General features: G+C 44.5%; 1 protein-coding gene across 1 annotated transcript in view; it reads left to right on the top strand.

Moving 5' to 3' along the window:
* MALRD1 (MAM and LDL receptor class A domain containing 1) overlaps positions 1 to 26667 on the top strand; it is a 612799-nt gene that overhangs the window by 162157 nt on the left and 423975 nt on the right. Inside the window, exons 16-17 of the mRNA XM_088478591.1 lie at positions 14062 to 14429; positions 19563 to 19984. Of these exons, the coding sequence (XP_088334717.1) occupies positions 14062 to 14429; positions 19563 to 19984 (790 nt within the window). The remainder of the gene's footprint in view (positions 1 to 14061; positions 14430 to 19562; positions 19985 to 26667) is intronic.

The following is a 26667-nucleotide window of genomic DNA, read 5'->3' as shown; positions in this document are numbered from 1 at the left end:
ATACTTGCAATGTACATGTAAACATTTCAAAATAATACTTAATAAATAAAAAAAACATAAGTGTGAGACTTTAAATTGATAGAGGATTATTTGTTCATTATATTAAGGGGGCAATATTAATTGATTGTTAGTTGGGAACAATAACAGTGTACTATGAAGAAGGGCAGCAAGTATTATTTTATGATGTGGGTACGTTTATAGAGCCATAAAATAATAATCGTTTCCCCTGACATGAACAAAGTTTTATTGTCCGTAATTAACAATCAATTATTATTGCTCCCTTAATGTAATTAATAAACAATATGGTTCTCTTAATAAAATGAAACATTAATTTTGTACCCTAATATATTAAGAAAATAATAATGTCTCCATAAGAAAATTATTCATGATTCCTACCATCTTAACTAACACATAATGATTTCCCTTAAAAGATATTCAGCTTGAGCCCGTCACAACTACCTAATTTTTCTGATGTCTTTTTCCAGTGGTTTGGCAGACCGCTAAGTGATGTTTTTCTTTTTCTTAACAAAAATATCAAAATGGCTATTTTGAAAGTGAACATTTTTTGTACTGTTGTTTCTCAACGTTTTACAGTTAGTAAATCTGGTGGTTTTAAGTAAAAAAATGGCGGAGTTGCAAAATCACCATTCAGTAGCTTTACTCCTAAGACTCACGTTCCTTTATTAAATTAAACTTGCAATCTAAGATACCCTAGTGACTAGTGTAAATAATCTAGTAGTTATCTCATTGTCACAGAGTGTTCTCCATTTTTTTTTAAACTCCACTGACTGGCATAAAAGGTCCTTCTTCAACTCTGTCTCTCACCTATCTGTGGTCCCGCGTCGGGTGTGAGCGCTGCACAGAACACCGGAAAATGGCCACCGCAGACATTTCTCCGGCATTCTGCGCATGTGCAGTAGACTCTGGGCACACTCTAGTGCCCAGAGTCTACTGCTTTTGCGGTGGCCGGCCAGCTGCATCAGTCGGCTGCCGGCCGCCGGGGAGAGAGGAGGGGACCCTGCACGGGGAATGCACACGGGCCCCCTCCTCTCTTAAGACGCCCCTGATCTCTCCCCTTCCTCACAATAACGTCACCTTGTTGATATTAGCGGCTTTCAAACACCCAGTGTGAATCCTTGTTTTGTTTGGTGTCTAAAGCTGATTACATCACCAAATGGTACCACGGTGGTGGGGAGAAGAGGTGAAAGAGAGGAAGACAGTACTGTATAAGGCATCTGACAGTAAACAGGCCCATGCTGACAAAGCGATAACCGCAACATACGAGTGCTAGATAGATAAGATTTATCTTAAACCCAGACAAATTTCATTAGTTTTGCTATGTACTGGATGGTTTGTTTGTATTTTTTTTTAGATATTAGGGCATCTAGGTGAATTCTAAATAGCTTTATTTTCAGGAGAGATTCAGCTTTTTTTTGTCCTAAATAGAACGCTTATAAACATCCATTCTGGAGATGCCTTAGCCCCAAATGAATGTTTAGAAATGTCTTTTAAAGAAAATGCTTAGCTCTCTCGAGGCTGCTGCAATCTCTAGACTTCCACTGTCAATGACAGATCTCCCTTCAGGCATTACACAAAATACTGTAACAATGTTTAAAAAAATGTAATTGAATTCTACCCGGTTTCTTATACTAAGAGATGAGCCGTTTGGATTCCTAAAAAAAGAACACATCCAAACTTTGTGGTTCCAAGTTGAATAGAGTCCCGACTCGGATCACTTTTGGGGTTCAGAGTAGAACCGTGTCCCGCCTCGGGTCTGTTTTAAGTTCGGAACTCTGATTTTAAAAACTAATCTCGGTTTTGGATTGCTTGTAAACAGGTCCAAATGACATGATTTTAACTGTTTTTACCAATTTGAAAGAAATCCAAAACCAAAACAGAACAGAACTCCAAAATTAAAACACGGGTGTCCACGCACATCTCCACTTATTATACATCAAGGGGTACATTTATCAAAGTTCGATTTCGCATTTCTGGTGATTTTGCATTCAATTTGGATTCGATTCTGATCATCAGGGATTGACTTAAGTGAAAATCGAATGTGAAATCGAATATAAAATCAAATATTGTCTTACCATTGGTTCTTTTACATAGGCCAGCATAGAATCCCCTGATTTACTAATATTTGATTTGAAATCGAACAAAATAATCAACCACAACAAAATAACAGACCTGCTTCATGCTTGCAATTTTAGCATGTTTCTTGTGTGTTATGTATTAACATAAAGAAAGAAAATGGGGTCCCCCCCAAAAGCACAACCAGCACCAGGCTGTGTAAGCCGGTCCTGTATGTGAAAATACTGTGAAAAAAAGAGGGGTCCCCCAAATTTTTAACAACCAGCCCTGAGCTTCTGAGCCTGTTCTGGATGTGAAAATATTGGGAAAAAAAGATGTAGGGGTCCCCTGTATATTCAACAAATAGCACTGGGTTCCTGAGCCGGTCCTGGTTGTAAAAATACAGAGGAAAAAAAACTTAGGGGTCGCCCATATTTTCAACCACCAGCACCGGACACAACCTAACAGGGTTCAACACCCCACACTAGTCATCCCAGCCTGGGGATTCTTGGGGAAGTGGGGTGGCCCAGGTAACCCCAGGCCATGGTTGAAGCCCGAGGCTATCCCCTGCACCACTGGGTGGTGGGTGTGGGGTTGATAGGTGTAAAATATAGACTAAACTAATATTGTCTTTTACAAGGGGAGCATAGGTCCCAGCAAGCCTCCCTCGCATGGCGGTACTTGGATAACCACAAGTACCTGCATGTGGGGCATTAAGGGGCTGCTGGTACCTATATTCCCCCTGTAAAGGAAATTTTAAAAACAAAGACAGTACACACACCCCCAGGGGCGCCACAACATTTTTAGATTGGGGGCAAGATATAATTTCATTTTGGCACCCCTAAATTGCTGAATGCTGCCCCCTTAGGGCAGCTGAAGTAATCCACAGACTGCACATTACGGTGCAGCTGAAGAAGTCACATCTCACTCTATATACACAATACAGGCAGCAGCATGGGGGGAGAGCTGAGCATCCAGGCACCTGGTGGGGGTGCAGTATCAGACCTGACATATTTACTGTCACACTGGGCCTGGCACTGATATAGTGTGCTGCAACACCTCAGTCTCAGATAACTTTGCAGCATACTGTGCAAGTCATCCCTATTAAGCATCGCAGTGACCGACATATAACACAGAGAGCATTGCAGTGAGTGCCATGTATATACGGAGTACATCGCAGTGACAGCCATATAATACAGAAAGCATAGCAGTCACTACAATATAATGCAGAAAGCATTGCAGTGACCACCATATTATGCAGAGAGCACTGCAGTGACCACCATATTATGCAGAGAGCACTGCAGTGACCACCATAGTATGCACAGAGCACTGCAGTGACCACCATAATATGCAGAGAGCACTGCAGCGACCACCATATAATACAGGGAACATCAAAGTGACGACCAAATAATGCAGAAAGTGTTACAGTGACCACCATATAATACAGAGAGCAATGCAGTTACCACCAATTAATACAGAGAGAGTTGCAGTGAATGCCAGATAATACAGTGACCCACATATAACAGATAATATGAATAAACCCCCACCACACACACACAATAATACCCCCACACACACAATAAAAACCCCACAGACACACACAAAATAATAATACCCTCCCCTGCACACACATTAATACACCACCCCCAACACAAACAGTACTAAAACAACCCCCCAAGGATAAAAACAATACACCCCTCCATCCCCACTGTATAAGTACACTACCCCCCTAGATAACAATAAAACATTTTCACACCAACACTGGCACTTACCTGTCCAGAGGGAGGATGTATCTGGTACTTGCCTGCAGGGTTATGGCTAGATCCCCTTCAGTTAAGAGACACTGATATCATCATTTACTATCAATGTGGACATCTTTTGGGAATAGTAACCTGCCTGAAGTGTGGCGAGCGAAGCGAGACTGCGAGGGTACAAGTTTCTACTCTTGGTGGAGAGGGAGCATAGACTTCGGTGATGGAGCTAGGTCTTGGCCAGGGACAGGAGTGAGTGGATTTAGTAGAACAGAGTCAGGGTAGCCAGGGCCGGTGCAAGGTTTCAGGGTGCCCTAGGCAAAGGTTCACATTGCCACCCCTGTTTTCACCCAAACCCTCCGCCCAGCTCACAGACACATACACAGCACCCTAATAATATTCACATGACCTGAATTAAAGGGATAATTCCCCCTGCAGTGCCCCCAGTAGTAAGGGCCCCTGTAGTGCCCCCAGTTGTAATGCCCTTGTAGTGCGGCCAGTAGTAATGCTCCCTGCAGTGCCCCCAGTAGTAATGCTCCCTGCAGTGCCCCCAGTAGTAATGCCCTTGTAGTGCCCCCAGGAATAATGCACTTGTAGTGCCCCCAGTAGTAATGCTCCCTGCAGTGCCCCCAGTGGTAATGTTCCCTGCAGTGCCCCCAGTAGTAATGCCCTTGTAGTGCCCCCATTAGTAATGCTCTCTGCAGTGCCCCAGTAGTAATGCCCTTTGAAGTGCCCCCAGTAGTAAGGGCCCCTATAGTGCCCCCAGTTGTAATACCCCCAGTTGTAGTGCTCCCAATAGTGCCCCCATATGATACCCCCAGTAGTAAAGCCCCTGTAGTGCCCCCATATGATGCCCCCAGTAGTGCCCCGTGTAGTAAGCCCCACCCCCCGCATGCGCGCACACACACACACAAAAAAATACTTACCTTAAACACCGCTCCCGTGCCTGCTGCCGTCCATGGCGCTCGTTCCTCGGAACTATGGGTAACGTCACTCCCATAGCCGCTCTGGTGCCTATGCACACTCTGTTGAAAGTAAAATTTTATTACATACACTCACACTATACTCATTTTGCCCCCCCGGTGTTCGGTCCTCTTGTCCAGTAGAATCCCACTGTTTGTATATATATATATATATATATATATATATATATATATATTCACCTAAACCTTGGCGCAGCTCGGTCCTCTGGCATTCAAAATAACAAACTGCATTGTCCAGAGCCATAATGGACACAGAAGAGCTGTATGTGTATACACATACAGCTCTACTCTGCTGTCACGGAACTTAACGATGGAGGAGTTCCCTGGGAGTAGAAGGTGAGGCAGCAGTGTGAACAAAGGGCCTGATTCACTATGGATCACAAAATTGTGTGTGCACGCAGCACAACTGCCATAGCAAGCCACATCACTGCTAATGCAATGCAAACTCAGCAGCACATAAGGATGCCCACTTTTCCATACGCACATCCGTAATACTTAGCAGAATCGTGAAACCATCGGTACAATCGAGTACCATCGGACCAATAAGCACACTTGCACAAGCCCTGACTCAGACATTGCTAACAGCCACGCACGCTATAAGACCTCACACTGCATATGCAGGGGTGTTTCTAGAGAGAAGGGGGCCCGTGTGCAGTCTCCGTCATGGGCCCCCTCCTCTCCATCCGGTGGCTGGCTGCGCACTGAGCGGTGCACGGCCAGTGCCGCACTTATAGACTCTGGGCACTAGAGTGTGCCCATAGTCTATAGCAGATGCGCAGGTCACCGGGAAAATGGCTGCGGCTGCCATTTTTTCCTGTACTGCGCATGCGCACACAACGGGAAAATCGCCACAGCGGCCATTTTCCAGATGGTTTTTACAGGCACAGACACCGGAGCCAACTTGGGACTCCGGAGAGGTAAGTTTTATGGGTGCAGCGTGTGCGTTGCGAGCCCCCCCTGGACCCAGGGGCCCGTGTGCGCCGCACACCCTGCACCCATTATAAATATGCCCCTGTGCATATGGCACGTCTGCGTTTGGCCGACCACCCCTCTGTCACCACCCACGAATGGCAGTTCCTGTGAATCAATCTGCGTTGGGTCTACGTAGCCTCTGTGATCGCAATCCCGATCGCAGTGGCAGGTTCGCGCACTGTGCAGCGTATTCATGCGCAGTGCGCATTAAGTGGTCGATTGCATGCGTCTTAGCAACTGAGATCCTTGCTTAATCAAGCCAAAGTGTGGATGGTGAATATAGGTCCTTCTTATAAGTAATTACAGGAGCAGATCAAGAGGCCAACAAAGGAAAATACTGAAGACTTAGGAGGACTGTGGTTGATGGAGTCTGGAGGTATAGCCCGGAGTAGGCTTGTTGACAACTGGTTCAAAAAGGACACGAAGGAGCCTTGTATCTAGTCCTACCAGAAATAATGACCAAGCTGGACTCTGCGTTGACTGTACCGAATTGAATCTGAAATAATAATCAAGCTGGATTTGGCTTTGATTGTACCGACTTGAATCTGAATGATTAACCAAGCTGGACTCGGCGTGGACTGTACAGACTTGAATCAGAAATAATAACCAAGCTAGACTAGACGTGGACTGTACCGACTTGAATCGAGAATAATAACCAATCTGGACTCAGTGTAGAAAGGCTGACCAGAACGTAGCACTGGAGAAACCAGGAAGTTCAGCAGGAACAGCAACATTCTGTAGACTAGCCACAGACTGCAATGCTGGAGCCTAGAGACGTAACTAGTAGCGACATACAGGCAACGATTCCTGAAAGAGATCCCTTTTATTCCTAAAACTGCACCTTGATAGGCTGGATTACGTCAGGTGGGTTATTGTGGCTCTGCCATTGGCTAAAGCAGAAATAGATTATTAAGTGTCATGACAGCGCCCTTAGATAAGCAGACCTGGAAGGACCGGACCTATTGAACAGGAGTGCAGCATGGACCAGCCGGTGGAGTGGTAAGTGGGGAGACCACCGCAGCTGGGAGTGAGAGGTAGCAGCGAAAACAGTCAGCAGTCAAGAAGTAGAAGCAGCTGTGCCAGAACTCCACGGCAGGGACTTAATTGAACTGCCATGGCCGGGACCCGGGAGGTAGTCACACTCTGACATCTGCAAGTGACAGGACCCAGAAGGTTGCCTGCACTTGTAGGGCCGTCAGCCAATCAGCGGCCGCTACTATAGTAACTGGCCACTGATTGGCTAACAGACAGACTTGGGATGCTGGTTTATGGCTCGGGATGCCGGTTTGTTTTTTTAAATGCCAAGGGATGCTACTGGAGAATATGACTGACCTGTGCCAAGGGTGAGTATTTAATTTTTTTTTTATCCAAACAAGTGTATGTAATAAAATGTTACTTTCAACGGTGTGTGAGTTCTATCTGTATTTTAATATTTCCTTTTACATGAGGTACCAGTGGCCCCTTAATGCCCTGTATGCCAGGGAGGCTTTCTGGCACCTATAGTCCCCATATAAAAGACAATATTAGTTTTTTTCTAAATTTTACACCTCTCAACCCCGCACCCATCACCCAGGGATGTGGGGGATAGCCCTGGGCTTCAGCCCCGGCCTGGGGTTACCTGGAGAGGTGGAACCCCTTTATTGGGGAGTCCCCACTTCCCCAAGAATCCCTGGCCTGAGCTGACTAGTGTGGGGTGCTGAATGTTTTGGTAGGGTGACTCCGTGAAGTGTGTCCCCCTGTTGTGGCATTACACACCCGGTGCTGGTAGTTGAAATTACGGGGGACCCCTACGTCTTTTCCCCTACATATTTCCACAACCGTGACCGGCTCAGGAGCCTGGTGCTGGTTGTTGAAAATATGGGAGACCCCTATGTCTTTTTTTCCCCGTATTTTCGCAACCAGGACCGGCTCACACAGTCCGGTGCTGGTTGTGCTTTTGGGAGGGACCCTACGTCATTGTTTTTCTTTTCTTGATTTTTTTGTTTAATTTTATAGGTGATTTTATGTTCGATTGTGAAATGAACAACCAAAACCAAACAAGAAATCGCTAGTCAAAATCAAACAATTTAGAATTCGATTTTGAAATAGAACTCAATCAAATTTTTGTAAATGTGGGATTTTTACAGTAATAACTACATTTGATTTGAGTCAATTTCAGGTGAGTTAAATCAAACATAAAATCGAATACAAAATCGTTCTTTTGTAAATGTACTGTAAAAGTGCTTATACGTCGTATAGTCAAGAATATAAGGTAATTAAAGTTTACACAAAAGACACTGAAGTACAGTATCCTTTGACTGAAACTTTCTTATGTTTTTGTCTATATTTTCCTGTGTGTAAACAAAATGCAAATTCCAATACGCAGCATACGCCGTTAGTAGATCTCCAATCTATATTGAAAAAAATATATACAATTCAATTGGTGTGAAAGAAAACAAATAACAAAAAGGGACAGATTTGATCAGATCAGAAGTAAATTTGTACAACATAGAGATGAGTCTTTGATGCACCAGTGATGTGCGGTGAGGTGAGGCAGGTGAAGCAGAGCCTTTCCTGTCATACTTGGGTATACTCCAGAGTTTTCACTATAAAAATGATAAGAAAAAATTAAAGAAAGTATTAGAATTATCTTCTTTGTATTATGCTAATCATTTTTTTTAGTCAAAACTCTGTAGTAAAAAGTTTATGGTAGGTGAGGCACTGCCTCCCCTGTCCACCTTTTCCCCACATACCTGATCAAAACTCACCAAATTTCCAACACTAAATACTGCTGCACCTTTGTATAATGCCCACATGAACCCTCAGGTTCATACAGTATATGTATCTGTAAATCGGGCTCTGATACTAGCCAGTGCCTCCCCAGCCAATTTAGCTCACCGCACACCACTGGTATGCACACAACTTGTGCTCATATACAGAATAGCATGCACTGTATCCTGCAGGACCTTGCTTATGGAAAGGCAGATTAGGTGTGTTAACAACATGCAAACTATTCATTACCAGAGGCTGCTATGATAGCTATAGGGACATAATTATTGGGTTTTAGACCCGTTAATTATAATTTTTTATTGTCACTTATTGCTGCAAAAAGAAATTGTGTATCACTGGAATGTATTAAAAAACACTGGGGAAAAGGGCTCCGTTGTTTTAGAAGTAAAGTGATCGCTAATGCAATCACTTTACTTTCTGATTCGGGGGCCAGCACCACTACTAAGCATGACTGGTCATCAAACCAGGCATATGCGAGCAGCCATTGGCGTCAGATCCTTCTCCCGGTAAATGATGCAATGGTGTTAGCTACCAGGGCCAATCTCTGCAATGCTTTGCATTCCGGAGGTTGGTAAACTCAACGTTTTGGGGGATGCTTGTGCGGTCGAGAACAAAGGTCTACAGCAGATATCTCTGTTGCGGTCCTCACTAGATACAGGGAGATATCCCGCAAATATTTTTTGATAAATAGACCCCCTAATGCTGGGTACACACTGGCCGATATATTGTTTGTTCAGCCAACTAATTATATATCGTCCTGGCCATCGACCAGTGTATACACCCAATATATCTGTGAACACTGTCGTTCCCAGATATATCATGACAGCCGTACAGCACAGCAGATGTGATGTATCTATCAGATATATCATGCACATCTGCCTGGGTGCACAGACAACCGACAAACCCATGTGCCAGCCGCAGGTACCGCAGACAATGACATCACTACTGGCTACTGCGGCCAGTGAGGAGATACACTACCTGGTAGTTTGTGAAAAACATTTCTTTCTCCCGTAGTTACAAAGTATACTGTACATCTTGTAGCTCATATCAAACTATAAAAAATATATATCAAAATGTCTAATTTTGAGTTATATGTGAGTTACATGATTTGCGCATCAAGATTTGGAGTTGAATATCACTTATTAGCTCCAGATACATCTATACACTACAGTCAAGGTTTATAATAATAAACGCCCAGTTTAGGCTCTGTAAGGTAGGGAGTTTAAGGTAAATTGTGCTGGGGATGGGTACGGGATGCTGGGGCTTGGGATTCCAGCGGTCAGAATCTTGGCGCCGGCACCCTATCTAGGTTACGATCTCGAAGCCTACAGGTAAGTAAACTTAAAATAACCCCTAACCCTCCCTCCCCGCAGCCTAAACCTGACCTCTCACCCTAATGCCTAAACCTAACCCTCCCTCTAGTACCTAACCCAAACCCCTAATCCTAACCCTAATCCTCCCCCAAACTACAGTACTGAACTTCGGGATCCCGGCGGTCAGGAAGCTGGCGTCGGTATTCTGATAAGTGTCTGGATTCCGGCATCGGCATTGTGAACGCCAGAATCCCAGTCGTCGGGATTCTGACCGCATCCCATTCTGCTGCACATCAACATGAAAGTAAGATCATCAGATAATATCGTAGAAGACATCCTGTAGGTGATAGAATGTTGGTGGAGGGCAGGGGCGTTTCTAGATAGGAGGGGGCCCGTGTGCAGTCTCCGGGCCCCCTTCTCTCTGTACGTCAGCCGACAGCGCACTGAGCTGTGCATGGCCAGCGCCGGAGTTATAGACTCTGGGCACTAGAGTGCACCCAGAGTCTATAGTGTATGTGCAGGTCACCGGGAAAATGGCCATGGTGGCCATTTTCCCTGTACTGCGCATGCGCAAACGACGAAAAAATTGCCATTTTCCAGTCATTTTTACAGCGCTGGACCCCCGCACCGACGTGGGACTCCGGAGAGGTAAGTAATACTATAGGTGCAGGGTGTGCGGTGCGGGGCCCCCCTCGACCCAGGGGCCCGTTTGCACCGCACCCCCTGCACCCATTATAGATACGCCCCTGGTGGAGGGTAATGTAGCATATGTTAAACAATAAGCAGCAATTAACCCCTATCCAGTAGTGTCACATTGAAAACATCAATCACTTGCCAGCTCTATCCTTTTATCAACATAAATCTAAAATGCTAAATAAAGAGGGGGAGCTCATTTAATCACATTTTTTATCCCAGTTCTTGGCATAGCTCTGATAAAATCATTAAGCTAATCTTAACAAACAGTGCCCTACATTTAGCTGATTATTCAATGTAGGGCCAGCAGCAAAACCGCTCAAGCAAAATATAAAATATAGATGTGTGTAACTTCTCCTGCACCTGCCTTACACTAGTGATGAAACTGATGTTGAACAACTGCTTAGATTGTTGTACAACTTTCCAGGCTATGAAATATTGAAGATCTTATTTCCCCATCTGCTGCGTTAAAAGCTCCCGCATGACACCAGCTTTTATTATTTGTGCGCTGCCAGCTAATATCTATAGCAGAGCTGTGCACACCCCACAGCACATTTGAAAACAATTGACATTTGCTTCAGGGCAAGTGCGTCCGTAGGGTATGCCACCTATCCAATAGGGCATTGCTACTGGGCATGATTACGTTACAGTTACAATATAGGACAATACATCTACCCAACATGACCTGACCATTGGACATTTCTCATAACACAACTATTACTTTGTATACAGCTATATGACACAACTTCTTTCAATAGGATCGAGCCTCTTGACCTCATCATAATTTAATTATACTATAGTTTAAACAGCCAAAGGACACTACAACATGACCTGACCTCTGAACATAATCATAATACAATGATAAAATTATGTACACTCTATACAGATATAATAGCACACTACATTGACAAGACATGATACCGTGCCATACAGCATGAGCTGACCATCAGACATAAACATAATACAATAATACTATTCTATTAACACTCTATACATACAGTATATTGGACACTACAACTCCCCACAATGACCCGATCATAATCAGTGGCAACGCAATACTGAGTGGATGTGAAGGTTTTAGCCCATTCCTGCGTTACCCTGGCCCCATTTGGGCTTCACTGCGCCAGCCCCCACATGCATGCTAAGTAGATCAAAGTAGGGATCTAAATGTGATTGGTGGGCTTCCCAAGACCCGTAATGGCTCCAGTGCGCCCTGTGCTGCTGCTACCCTCTACCCCTGAGCGAATATCATCATAAGACTACGTCATAGGGGGTTGGTGGGCAGGAGCGCCCTGACTAGGGCAGCGCAGCACTGGTGGCTCTTCAAATGCCCCAGGCACCCTGCCAGCCAGATGCAGGGGCCAAAAGACTGCAACAGTGCCGCAGACAGGGCCCTGTGTACCACCTTCCTTATGGCCTCGAACTTCCCTATAAGTTTGCAAAGGGGGTCTACCTATTGTTTGTTATACAGTGCCTCTTATCATAATAGTATAAACTCATAGGACACAACACCCTCCTGTTATGAATTCCGATGAAGGCCATGTAACACCACAAGAGCCCAGCTAGCGAGATCTTCCACCAATAACAACCGCCCGTTGTTCCCTTAGAACTAGGATACGTTCACCAGTACTTATGCGGCTGCCTGGACTTATGCTCGAGGTAGTAGTGGCTCACATGGAGATACAGGGGAATTCAATAGGTAAAGAATGTACAGTTAGGACTGACACAGTTGATGATGATAAGGATATCGATGGTCCAGATGTTGTGAGAGTACAGTTTGGTTTTTTGGACAATAGCTTGGGAGCCGATGGTGTGGCAGCTGTGCCGATGGTGCGGCAATTATGCTGATGGTGCGGCAATGGTGCAGATGGTGCAGCAATAGCCGTAGATAAACAGTCTATGGTTTAATAATGGCTTTGAGAGCCGATAGTGCAGCAAGTGTGCCGATGGTGCGGCAATTGTGCCGATGGTGCTTGTGCCGATGGTGCAGCAATGGTGCCGATGGTGCGGCAATAGCCGTAGATAAACAGTCTATGGATTAATAATGGCTTTGAGAGCCGATGGTGCAGCAAGTGTGCCAAAGGTTGCAGCGATGGTGCCGATGTTGGGGCAATTGCTGTAGATAAAGTCTATGGTTTGATAATTGCTTTGAGAGCCAATGGTGCGGCAAGTGTGCCGATGTTGCGGCGATGGTGCCGATGTTGCAGCAAGGGAGCGGCTAAGAAGCCAAATGAGGAATGGTGGTAGCACGGGAGTTATTAGGTGCAGCTAGGAAGCCGTATGGTGAACGTTTGCAGCACGGGAGCTGCTGGACATGGCTAGGAAGCTGTTTGGAGATTGGTGGTAGCACAGAAGCTACTTGGAATGGCTAGGAAGCTGTTTGGAGAACGTTGGAAGCACAGGAGCTGCTGGACGCGGCTAGGAAGCCATTTGGAGATTGGTGGTAGCACGGAAGCTACTTGGAGTAGCTAGGAAGCCGTTTGGAGATTGGTGGTTCAGTGAACAGGAGAACAGGAACAATCTGACTCTGCAGCCAGGCTGAGGGAACTCACAGACACTCTGTAATGCAGCCTGTGTCACCTGGTTGACACAAGCAGCTAAGATGGTCTAGGTAGGGGCCTAAACAGCAGACAGGTGGATTCAGATGCTGCAGTCACACATAGTGGAGGCAGTGAGGTGGAAACAGTGCAGGTAACAACATAAATGCAGACAGACAGGACTGTGGTATATTACTGCAGAGCTGAATGGAGACAGGATCCAGATTCAATAACCAAAGTACTCAGTAGACTGGCAAGCACTAGGAACTGAACACAGCAAACATACACTGGTAATGACACAGTATAACCGGCAATGAGATCAGGGCTAGGTGTATACTTTTGAGATGCAGGATCCAATAAGAGACCATTCCTGAACAGTGATTCCTAATTAAAAGTCATGTGTGTACCTGCTCTGCAAGGAGAGAGCTAGTTAATTAGTGAACAAATGAAACAACACAAACACAGACAGACCTGAATGACAGGCAATGAATTGACACAGACAAGACAGGATTTCTAGCTTCTAACAAAAACCCAGAACAAGGATAGGACATGATGCAGAATCCCAGTAACAACTAAGACTGGGAGTTGCCACCAAGATGATTTGCTAACCGCAAATCCTAACACCTCCAACATGGCATTGATCAGTCAATGTAATCATAGTAGAATTCTTTTAAACTGTAACTTCCAATATTTGATCTGTTTAAACTGGTGCATCCATAGACTAAGAACTGATGCAAAGGAATATATGCAGCACACAATATGGCCAATATATTTGGGACATTATATGTATGGAAACACCTTCAAACTTTGATACTGCTCCAGGAAGTTAGAGGGCACTGGACACTACAAAGTTACAATTAAAATAAAATTTCAAAAGGGGCTTAAACAATAAGAATTTCCGTCTGGCACTTCTACTGAAAATTAGATACTTCCCATTGAGCCTATGATGGATTGTGCTTTGTTATTTCAGGTATTATAACTATGGACCATCAGTGGGAGCAGCAGCAATGCTATTGCATATTGAGAATGAGAATGAACCCACTGTTCTCTGGAGGGCATACTACGACCAGGGCAATCAATGGCTTAAAGGATTTATTCAGCTCGGTCGCTTGTCAAATCCATTCGAGTTTTCATTGAATAAAATCAATATGGGATTTTATGAAGGTATCACAGCTATCGACGATATTGTGTTTGAAAACTGTTCTCTCCCTCCTGCTGCTCTCAGCTGTAATGAGACTGGCCTATTCTGGTGTAGAGACACCAAGGCTTGTATAAGCGTTTTATTGGTGTGTGATCTTATCGATGACTGCGGAGATGGCTCTGATGAAATTAATTGCAGTAAGTGTCATCTTTATTTTATCTTTTTCCTTTTTAAACAAAAAAAAGTTTGAAACCCAACCTCATATAGAGTATATGTCAGCAGGGAAACAATGGATTATTCTAAAAAATAAATGGCTGTATTGTTTAATTAGATGATAATAAATGTTGATACATTAACGGCGAAAAATTTTATTTTTATGTGGAGTATAAGGAGAAGAAAACGGAAAGCCTTCTGCAACATAGTACCGTAATGGCTTGTTTGCATAATTTCATATATGTCTATGAAAGCCATATTATTTATGGGTGGTTGAGAGTAAATAAAATATGATGACTCTCTAGTGAACCTCTTGTGATTGGCTATATCCTACTACTGGTCCTCAGAAATATCTCAATTCCTACTTGCTAGTATTTGTTAAGTCCCCCCTGAGTGATGTCCCAGAGGAGAAATGGAAGTGGCCATTATTGGGGTGGTGGAACAGGCCTATTGCATCATTAGGCCAGGCCCCTTATGAAGCAATGCTGCAAATCACACGCAATGGGATGGCTTATCATAATTGACTCACATGCAATCACATCATAACGCCCCTCGGCCCATAAGGCGGTACATATCTGTGCATCTCTATGCATCTGAATAGCCACCTCTCAGTCACTGTCCAGAAATGCCCAATACATTTCCAATATATTTCAGAGACGCAATCACAATTGCGCCTCTTTAAGTACACAACACGGAACACATTGCGCTGTGAACGTTTTTAGCAGCTTAGATACACGCGCAGTTGAAAAATAATGACCATGTGCGTGAATATCGGCAGTGCGTGAATCAGATCAGCTCCCATTATGTGAATTGTAGCTAGAGAGCTTGCACAACGCAGATCACAGCAAATGTTTAGGAGCTGAAAACCAATGGACAGATCTACTGTGTGTAAAGCTGCCCATACACGGGACGATTTTTAACACGATTTTGGCAGTTTCTACAGGTTGGACAGACCAATCGTTTGTAAATAGTTGTATTTCGAGTCTTCTGTGACCCCGATGCGCGTCCCTGCCGTCGTCTAGTTGGATCGCAGATCAGATGGTTTTGCAGAGAGATCTCAACTGATCATGTACGATGTGATACACTTCTATGCATCCTATCCTATGATCTTCATGAACAATCGTACACCATTTGACCACATCTTATGAAGAATTTCAAGGGAAGAATTTCAAGGGAAATCGTACAACTGATCTTACCAACTTTGAATCTCACCGTGTATGGGGTCTTAAGTTTCGCAACCACAAATGAGACACAGACGTATATATTCCCAAATATGTGGTAAAACAAAAACAAAAATGTGGCACTCTAAAAATCCCAGTAAGGTTGCAGCAAGAACAATAAAGAAACTCACAATGATGATATAGCAACAATATATTTAGCACAATGGGCCATATATAAAAAATTTAAGTAAAAAACAGGAGTGGTAACCATTACAAGTAATTAGATGTTAGGTTTTTATTAGCCTGACTAGACTAGATTGCAAAAACATGATATACTGTATGACTGCATGCCGCATTTTATTACACTTTACAGCTTGTTATTAAGTTAACCACTTATTTTTTTGAGAGAGAGATTATATACCAAAAGCTCCTTTGCCCAGTGTTAGGATTAATACGTAATTACTGTTCAGTCACTAAACTATATTTTATCAACAGAGAGAATACAAATGAGACTTCGAGCGCTTTGTGACAAACATTCTAAGAAGTTAGTTATTTAAATAATAACAACAGTGATAATATATAGTTATAGTTATACATACAAACATTCATACATACAAGAGAACACATGTTCCATGTACAAAATTCTGAAAATCACAAAGGGGACAGGGGGCGCTAGACATAGTGCACTAAGCATTATAAAAGCATAAATAAATAATATAAATGCATATTTTTGTAGTGGAAAACAAAAAACAAAGAGCCTGATTCAGCAGTGCACGCAAGATTATCGGGAATCTGTGCAAGCGCAGGACCCATTCCATTTTGCGGGTGTGCAGAATGGGTCCTACGTAGTCGCACACAGACCTATTTATGCCTCTGCATGAATGATAGGCAGAGGCATTTAAGGGGCGGTGACGGGTCGGCCGGCACTCCCAAAAATGGGAATGCCCCATTTTCTGGGAGTGGCATACCCAGGGACTCGCAGTGCCCTGGGCTCGCAAACAGGCCATTCTGAGTATGCTGAGGCTTACTCAGCTGGCTGGCAGCCCGGCGCTATTCACCATCGCGACCACCGACTACCGATGGTCTCGATGGTGATCCCAGCCTGCGACCTCTGCATTTGCATAAAAGCAAGGACGGAATTGCAAAGCTGCCTGCATGCGATCCTTGCTGAATCACCCTCAAAGTGCTCATCTACAATGCTCTGTGCTCCTCTGATCGTCTTATCCCTCCAAATATAATTAGAGGTATTTAGGGCCTGATTCAGAGTTGTACACAAACCCGATGGTCTGTGTATATCTCCGATGGTTGCCGATCTCTACTGACGGTCGCAGTGCCCCCTAAGCCGCATTGACATGAATGACATTCTGCGGCCATTTGGTGGCGGGGAAGGGGCGGCGACAGGAATTGTTTTTGAAAATGGGACATGTCGCTCCTGTTTAAGTGGCTAGTGTTTGCTTCTTCTGGCGCAGGTTCACTGGCCCTGGCGTGAATTTCTCGGAGATCCTGATTTCTCAGAGGGTTACTCAGAGGGCCGATGTTCACGCAAATGATCTGATGTCTGCGTCCTCCGAATCAGCAGCGGATCAGAGAAGCCGACAGGAGGCGTTTACTTACACCAGATATACTCATGTAATAGCTGAATACTCCAGTATAAATTCAAGCACCTTCCCTCAGAAATACTGTATATGGTTCCCTCAATGCTCATTTAAAATTAATACTCTAAAGTTAGTACTGTAGGTCTTCTTATCCAGACAGAACATACCTCCAAATGAAGTAAGAGGTATATAGTGTAGTATGTTCAATCATACCGAGATAGAAACAGATGTAAAAAGCTGTGTATTTCAATATATATTCACAGAAGGCCCATCAGATAGATTAAATTCTAGCTCCAATAGCCCTTTGCAGGTCATTAATTGGGCTGAAATCTCTCCTGCTCCGATTTATCTTAAGGATCTCAGTCTATGAGTTTTTGTGGAACATTTGGTATCTAGGGGTCTATTTACTAAGCAGTGTTAGGAGACAAAGTGAAAAGTGATAAGAAAGTGATAAGGTGCCAGCCGATCAGCTCCCAACTGTCATCTCACAGGCTGTGTTTGAAAAATTACAGTTGGGAGCTGATTGGCTGGTACCTTATCACTTTCTTATCACTTTTCACTCTGTCTCCTAACACTGCTTAGTAAATAGACCCCTTAGCGTGGGGAGATATATCAAATCTGGAGAAGTGGAGAAGTTGCCCATAGCAAGCAATTAGCTTCTCTCTAGCAATTATTAAGTACAGTACATTCTATAAAATAAGGAGAAGCTGATTGGCTGCTATGCTACTTCTCCACTGGTCAGAATGCTGTTGAAGCTACACTTCGAAGTGCTCATCAGATACAGGGGTCTACTCACTAAAGAAGGGTACACACTAGGCGATATGTCGTCCGATCTGTTGGATCGGACGACATATAGTCGACATCGACCAGTGTGCACAGGTTACAGTATGTCACTGACAATGCGTGCTCCCGTGCGTCGTCAGCAACATTGCCTGTCGGGAAATAACGTCAACAGATGTGTATGCATTTACCGATGCCCGGACCCCGCCGGGTCCCTTCGTTAGCGACATCGTGCTGGGTCGTTTAGTGTGTACCCAGCATTCGCCTTGGAGAGAGATAAAATGGAGAAAGATAAGTCCCAGCCAATCAGCTCCTAACTGTCATTTTTCAAACACAGACTGCAAACTGAAAGTTAGGAGCTGACTGGATGGGACTTATCTTTCTCCATTTTATCTCTCTCCAAGGCTTAGTGAATAGACCACACAGTAGTTTGAAGTCTAAACTATCTATTGAGCAGATCAGAGGCTTTACTTGCTAGGTGCATTACATGCATGCTGGGACTCCTCCAACATATGGGCATAGAGGCTGCGTAAACCTGTAGCCATATTGTTGTAGATTACATTACAATTGTGCCGAACAAGATGGAGGTGCCTGTAGTCCCTATGTGCGGCAAAACAGCGCATGACCGGAAATTGGTGTGGTCTAATTAACATAGGCCACACCCTCAAAATGATGTTATTTGGGGGCATACCCACATGGCACGCCTCCCATGTAATGTCAGGCTGAGGGCGAGCCCAGTACTCCGTCATTAGCTGGGCTGCCCCCAGCTCTCTCCCTGCACTGAATGGATCCATTCAGTGCAGCATCCATTCAGCTTCTCCAGGGTCCGGCACAGCTGCGATGGTGGGGGCAGGGCCGGTGCTACCATTAGGCAACCTTAGGCAGCTGCCTAAGGGTGCCGGCCACTGGAGGGCACCACTGAGACCACAAAAAAAAATATGAATGGCATAAATCATGGCTGAGTGGAATATAATGAATTTGTGGCAGTGTTATGAGGTACATTATGATTTTGGTGCTCTGCTGTGTGTAATATTCTATATAGTATATTTTGAATTTGGGACACTGCTGTGTGGCATGTTATTTAACTGGGGAGACTGATGCGTGGCATATTATGAATTGGAGAGAGCAGGGGCGGTTGGTGAAATGTTGCCTAGGGCGCCCGTAAACTTTGCACCAGCCCTGGGTGGGGGTGCCCAACACTTCGGCCCACGGGTGGAACAGCGGGACAGTGCCTGAAAAGTGGGTCTGTCCCGCTGAAATCGGCATGCTTGGGAGGGGTGCACCTCTATGGGGTGGCGTCCCTGTTCGACCGTACTGGTCGAACATGCCTCGAGCCGGCCCTGCAATTCATACAACATTTACTTAACTGCACTGCAGTGAGAATATAGTATCAGGTTCTGTGTATCCTGTCTCCACATAGAAGTAATGACATCACTACTGTCCAAATATCAGTGTATATTTGAAAGGAGTTTTTATATATTTGTTCTCTTTTAAGTTTTAAATAAGATGTATTAACCAATTATAAATGTTATCTTATCCTAAACCATAACATTTTTTTATCTTATGTTATTTATAATTCCAGCTTCTGAATTACAATGTGACTTTGAGAATGGACTTAGTAACTGGATGCAAGACACCGATGATGACTTTGACTGGACCCGACACCAAGGTCAGACACCAACTCTCAATACAGGACCTATGAAAGACCATACTCTGAGCACAGCCAAGGGACATTATCTGTACATTGAGACGTCAGAACCTCAGCTGTTCAGAAACCAAGCCGTTTTGCTGAGTCCGGAAATAGACGCTACAGTTAACCATGAAAACAACACCTGCTTCTTCCGCTTCCATTATCACATGTTTGGAAAGCATATTTATGCCTTGTCGATCCACAAAAGGACCATGAAGAACACAAGAGGCCAATTATTGTGGCAAACATTTGGGAATAAAGGAAATAGATGGTTTAAGAAAATACTATTCCTAAATAGTACTCACCCATTTCAGGTAATTTCTAGAAAAACAAACTTTGCTATGTCCTTATTTGTTTTATATGTAATATATGTTAAAAAAAAATCACAATAATTTTATAAGTGATTTTAATGTTTATAATAAGATTACAATAAACAGCAAGGAATCGGTATGGGATGCTGGTAAACGGGATCCGGGCTGTCAGAATCCTGACACTGGCATCCCGTCAGGGCTAGCATACCAACACTTGTTGTTCAGTATGCTAATCCTCCCCCTCTCCCTACCCTAACCATCTTAACCCTCCCTCTTTGGTGTCTAACCCTAATGTTCCCCCTAGTGTCTGAACCTAACCCCTCTCCCTGCATCCTAAACCTAACCCTACCCCTCTAGTGCCTAACCCTAACCCCTCACCCTAACCGTCCCCTCCACCCAGCTACTAAACCTCCGGTATCCCGGGAGTCGGGATGTCGGCATCGGGATTGTGATAGGTGTCAGGATTCCGGCGTCTGTATCCCATTAATATACCCTGGAGTTTAAAAATCCCATAAACATTCATTGATATATTATAGAGGAAGTTGAAGATTAAAATCTTCTCTTGAAAGTCACAAAACTACTGGAAAATCAGAAAATTATTCTGAAGTTGGATATGGAATGCTGCCATAAATAATTCTGTGATACATGCCACTATTTATCAATTTGGCCACATTTTGGGACATGTCTGGACAATGGCATGTATATTTTGACCTATTACTACAAGAAACATGTACTGTTCTTAAAGTACACCTACAACATCTACTATGAAGTGGGCAAAGTTTGACCTTGGCACCAGGAGGCAGTACCAAATCCCCTATCCAGAGCAGGTTAGATTATACATCTCCAAGATGTCACAGGTGAGGGTATCCACCCCCCACAGTAATAGACTCACCACTTAGTGCTGTGCATCATATCCATGGCGGGTGATTTTATTATCCCTGGCTTTAGGGGGTGAGGTTGAAGTATGTAAATGGCTGCGTGCCGCCTCACTAACACTGCAGACACCGCATGGCACTGGACAGCACTACAAGGATGTCACATTCCTTCCCCTTCTTAGCGCCCCCTCTACATCTGGCTCCCAGAGGCACACACTTTCGCTGCCTCTGGGAATTACACCACTTGACCTACAGTATGTGCAGTTGTATATTGGTAGCACTCATACTTACCTACAGTACTCTCCTGGAACATCCGGGAGACTAGTGAATCACAGCTGTCTGTTACGATGCCCAGAAAAGTAGGGAGGTCTCCCAGAGTCCACCCAGTGCCGCCCACTGCCCCAGTGGAGTGGGCGGTCTTGGCGGCTTGATGATGTGCTTCATGATGAATCACGTCATAGTGGCCTCACCTTAAAGTGCTGGAAATCACAGCATTGTATAGTGGGGACAGGGCAACAACAACATCATTGAGGTACCACGCCACCCTCCACACCACTCACCCTTCGGTGGCAGCCAGAATATCGGCAAGATTGATTTACAATTGCTAAATTGTTCTACTAACGACAAAGGTATTGGGGTAAAGGCTCTGAGCTGCCCAGCATACTTTAGGTGAACTCTGTTCCTGCAAATATATGCTTACAAAAAACAAAAACAAATTAGAATTGTTTTACAGTACATACGGTGCTTCCTAGGTATGGAGTGCATTTCTTTTACAGAATGGCTCTGAAGCACAGTATGAACACCAAATTATTGTGTAATGACACTACCCCATAAATTATCTTTCAGTGGTATTGGACTGGCACTTGATCGTACTCTGAAAGAAGGTGCACCATCTGTATGTGTATTTCCCATCTAATCATACTTATTCACATTGCCTTACCATGAACTCTCAGGATAAACTTTCATAGATGAATCTTGAAAAACATACACAGGACTCTATTTTGCCAGTGTAAATGATGGCAAAAAGCTCTATCACTATTCTCTATTTAATAAATGTCTAAAGTTATAGAAATCAAGATGACACTTGCCTTGTGCACTGTACTGCCGTCCTCATACAATGAATAGGGTCGAATCATTTAGGGGCAAACTGCAAGCGATGCCGGTGATGCAACGTTGGGACGGCTTTGAAATGCCGACAGTGGCACCCTAAATCACCCTGATTTCGACAATAAATTGCATTTGCAGCTCATAGGGTGCATTTTATAATACGCTATTTTGGGGCATCCATATGAACAGCATAGGAGCACACTATATTGGGGCCATTGCTGCTAACTGAATTGCCCCCTATTTATCTTGAGGTGGAGTTACCTCAATCTTGCTTATAGCTGGCAATGGGGACCAGGGAAGCCATACCTTGTAAACCTGTCACCGGCAGCATTAGTTTGCCAAGAAAAGAACAGCGAGGACACTACCGGGGATCGGGAGGGGGTGAGTACTAAAGATAAATAACGGCGGTATCCACGAGATGCAGTGATATCAAATGAAAGATACCGTTGGTTGCAGCCCCTGTTAATAAATAGAGCCCAACGTGTTACTTCACCTATCTCCTAGGAGGCTACAACAACTGTGATTAGCTCAGGGGATTGGAATATGGATCAACAAAGAGGTGATCCGTGTCCATTTTCCCTGCAAAAGGAATGTTGGGGGAATCCTGTTACCAGCTTAGAATGAATGGATAAAGGGAAGCGACTTTAGTGGTGCATATTCATTGTAGATCATCAACTGCATAGTTTAGGACAATGGCCCTGATTCAGAGCCGGACGCTCTGACCAGAGCGCTCGCTCTGAATCAGGGCCCTCCTCCATTAAAATGGAGCGTCCTCCTGGACGCTCGTATAGCTGTGGGTCACCACCCACAGCATATACGAGCGTGCAAAAAGATGGTCGCGATGGCCTTGACCATCGCGACCATCGGATTTGTGAGGGAAACCCTGCGGTCGGGTTTCCCAGCCGCAAGGCCTGGAGTGATTTTGGCTCTATCAGAACCAAAATCACTCCCACTGACATCACTAGTGATGTCAGTGGGGCCGGCTTCAGACGGTAGGCGTTCCCATGGGAACACCTCCGTCTGGCAGGCACGCCCCTGGCACGCCCACCAAAGGGGGCATGCTGTCAATCAACATCAACAGCACGCCCCCTTTGGTGCGAGACCCGGAGCGATGGAAAGCCCGTCGCTCGCCGGGTCACGCGCACGCGCACGACGGAGCTCCCTCCGTCGTGCGCATGTGCAGTGGGGAACATCGACCCACTTGCGAGCGTACTGACGCTCGCGAGTGGGTCTGAATGACTCCCTCTGACAGAAACAAAAATATCTCATGACTGATATAGATATGACATTCTAAACTGGGATAGATGCCTAGTATCATGTAGGGATCACTTCTACCCTGGAGAAGTGCAGCATTTCAATGTGGCATCAATTCCACAAGTGGACAGAAGACCTCTGGAGAGATGATGACCCATGTCGTCTGGATAGCTTCCCACAGCTCCCTGATGTTTGTAGGTGCAGGATCTTGGGTGCGCATGGATCTCTCCACCATGTCCCATAAATGCTCAATTGGGTTCATGTCAGGCCAACGTGGTGGACACACCATACTTTAGAACTCTCCAGAATGCTCCACAAACCAATTCTGGACAACTCAGGACTGATGACATTAGTGCATTATCCTGCTGGAATATTTAATTGTTGTGGGGATACAAAATGTGTTTGAAAGGCTGCAAATGGTCATCAAGCAATGCAACATAGCAGTTACCATTCAATGACGTGTTCAGGCCGACCAGTGAATCCAACCCATACTATGTGAACACACCCCACACCATTATGAAACCAACACCAGCCTGCACGGTGCCGTGTTGACAACTGGGGTCCATGGCCTCATGGGGTCTGCACCACACCTGAACACTACCATCAGCCCGAAACAACTGGAACCATGACTCATCAGACCATGTTACTTGTTGCCAGTCCTCCAGGGTCCAATTAGCGATGTCATAAGCCTAGGTGAGGCACGGTGTCCGGTGTTGTAGTGACTGTTACTAAGAACAATTCTGGCCAGACGCCACTGATCACAATCATTAAGACCCATGGTCAGCCACTGCACTGTCCACAGTGGCTGGTAATGCCTTCCATGAAGTATTCTCGGTACACATGTGACTCCAAAGATCGAGGAATTGAATTTCCGCAAAACTTCGTAAATGGAGTGTCTCATCCGTTGGGCACCAAATATCATACCCCGTTCGAACTCCGATAATTCACGTTGACTTACCATGAGCAGCCTAGCCGGTGTTCAAACTGACTCATGAAATGTCAGATTACAATTTATGCAGGGATGGACATTTCCAAGACGTCACAGTATAGTGTCGCCACCTACCACTATTTTTACATATTGCTATCCCGTGACTTTTGGCACTTCAGTGTGTTGTAAATTGCATCTACACTGTAGATAGGTTTCGCATGTTAGACTTACAGACTTTACCCAATCAGTCTGTACTTCAGTTTCTATTTATAAGTGTTCCCATCATAATAATTTTTAAAAGCCTTGTTTGTAACTTAACCTAAAATACTTATTCAGCCTTTTGTATTGATTTTGGCATACATTTGTAATACTATTTTGGTATAACTGTAATATACTCTACAATATTGATCTTTTTTTTGTGAGTTATGTGTTAATTCTCGGCACTTATTTAACTTAAGACAAACTCATATATTATACAGGTCATGGGTAAACCTGGAAATGAAATGTCCCATGCACACAGTTAGAAATATATGGCACCACAGTTCTTAGCAACTCCACAAAACTTATCCTTGTCCTTGAAAATTAGAGATTAATTGAAGGCTATTAAAGAGCTTCGGTCAGTCCCAACATTTAGCTTCCATGGCTTCCGAATGTTACGCAATATAAATGTATTATTTACTATTGCTGGCCACTGCAAAAACAGCCAAACAAAATTTGCATTAAATCTGCACTACCATATTTCTCTCTATATAAAATAAAGTCCACAGTTTAGGGGTTTGTCTGTTCGTTTGGGCTAATCTCGAACCACTGGACAGATTTTTATATGATTTTCACTATTCTATACATTGGTCATGGAAGGTTTATGTGTATGAACCATTTATCTGTCCAGGGTGCTGAAACAGCAAGAGAGCATCTGAAACGGAGGCTTGGAATAAAGCATGTCACAGAAAAAACTGTTGTGCTGTGTGAGTGGCTTGCTGCTGCTGCCAGGCCGAGGGCTGCACACTAATTGGCTCTCTGAGACAATAGTGAGAGCAGATCAGAGATAGCAATGTGCCCTGTTGCTTAGAAGCAGCCTAGAGAGGGAAAGGAGTCAGGGACTGAGCAGGGTCACATCTGAGGCAGACAGAGAATGAGAGACAGCCTCTAATGAAGCCATGAAGATGCCCTGATGCAGACACAGTAGCAAGGAAGGAGCCACGGGAGATATAGCTATCAGGAATGAAAAACCAAACCCATTCATCGGAACACCATTGAATGGTTGCAAACATCGGACCGCTACCATCAAATTGTAAAAACACTACCATCGGAACAAAAACATTGAAGGCAATGTCCATCCCTGAACTGAACCTGCAGGCAGATTCCGGCCACCACTCTAGCATTATGTTCCCACTCAGCCACACGCCCTCGTGAACAGGAGGCACCTCCCATGGAAGTCAAGACTGTTCTCGGACAGGGGTACCATGGTGAGGAAGCTCAACAGGAAGCCAAGGAAATTACAGGGTACATTGTGCAAAGAGGACATTACTCATCGCCATGTTCGGCAGTTGGGGAGGAGTGTGCATGGAGGTTGCTTAAATATACACAGGTGTCCGAACCCCGGGGACATGCTGCCTTATAATGCTTATGGTAGCTGCAATACAAATCTCTCATTCATGATCCTCCTGCCCTTCCCAGTACATGCTAGAGGCCTGACCCCAGCCAGCTGCAGAGCAGCAGCAGTGGGGGTAGTGGTGACACTGATGAGCTGCAGGGAGCAGGAGTGAGAAGCAGGGGACTGTGGAGAGATGCAGGAGACTGTGGTGACATGGCATAGGTTATGAGATGCTGGGGGCTGTGGCGAGATGAAATTGCTCCCGTACGAAACTGTGATGGGTCACTAGTATTAGATAAATGTCACTAACCTTGCACCTAGCCTAGTCGGAGCCCTGGGGTCTCCTCTAGTGTTCACAGTCGTGGCGGAAAACAGGAGGGTGGGAGTGTTGGCAGGAGGACCAGTCAGATTATATGAGTCTCACTTTTTACAATGCCAACAGTTGTGTGGAGTGAGAATCCTATCACGTAGAAACCAATGTTCATATATTTGACTGTAGAACAATCCAATCCTAGTAAAGAGACAGGTTATATTGGACTTAATTTCAGGGATAAAATCTAGAAAAGCCAAGTCTTCATTCCAGACTCCCATACCATTTACCATTTATCTTGGCAACACTTAGTATATGTTATTTTATGCAAAGGCATAAGAAAACTCAAAACTCAGCACCTAAAGGCAGCAACGCTACAACGTCCAATCTCTGTATTACTGTATGCAGAGCCAGCGGGAATCCAGGGACTGACTAGAGTAAAGCTAGTACTAGTACATCAGTAGGTTGCTATGGATAATAGGTGCATACTGTACATAACATGAAGGTCATGCCCTGTGCATAAAAGCATTTATAGCATTGCAATGTACAGTATTAGTGTAGAAATTGTAATGTGATAAATTGGTTCCTAGCTGAGATAACTACTGTAACTGCACAAGA

This window comes from Taudactylus pleione, unplaced genomic scaffold (genome assembly GCF_031769625.1).
Source record: "Taudactylus pleione unplaced genomic scaffold, aTauple2 ptg000216l, whole genome shotgun sequence".
Lineage (NCBI taxonomy): Eukaryota > Metazoa > Chordata > Amphibia > Anura > Myobatrachidae > Taudactylus > Taudactylus pleione.
Note: the sequence above shows the minus strand (reverse complement) of the source record. Positions and strands in the feature narration are given on the sequence as shown.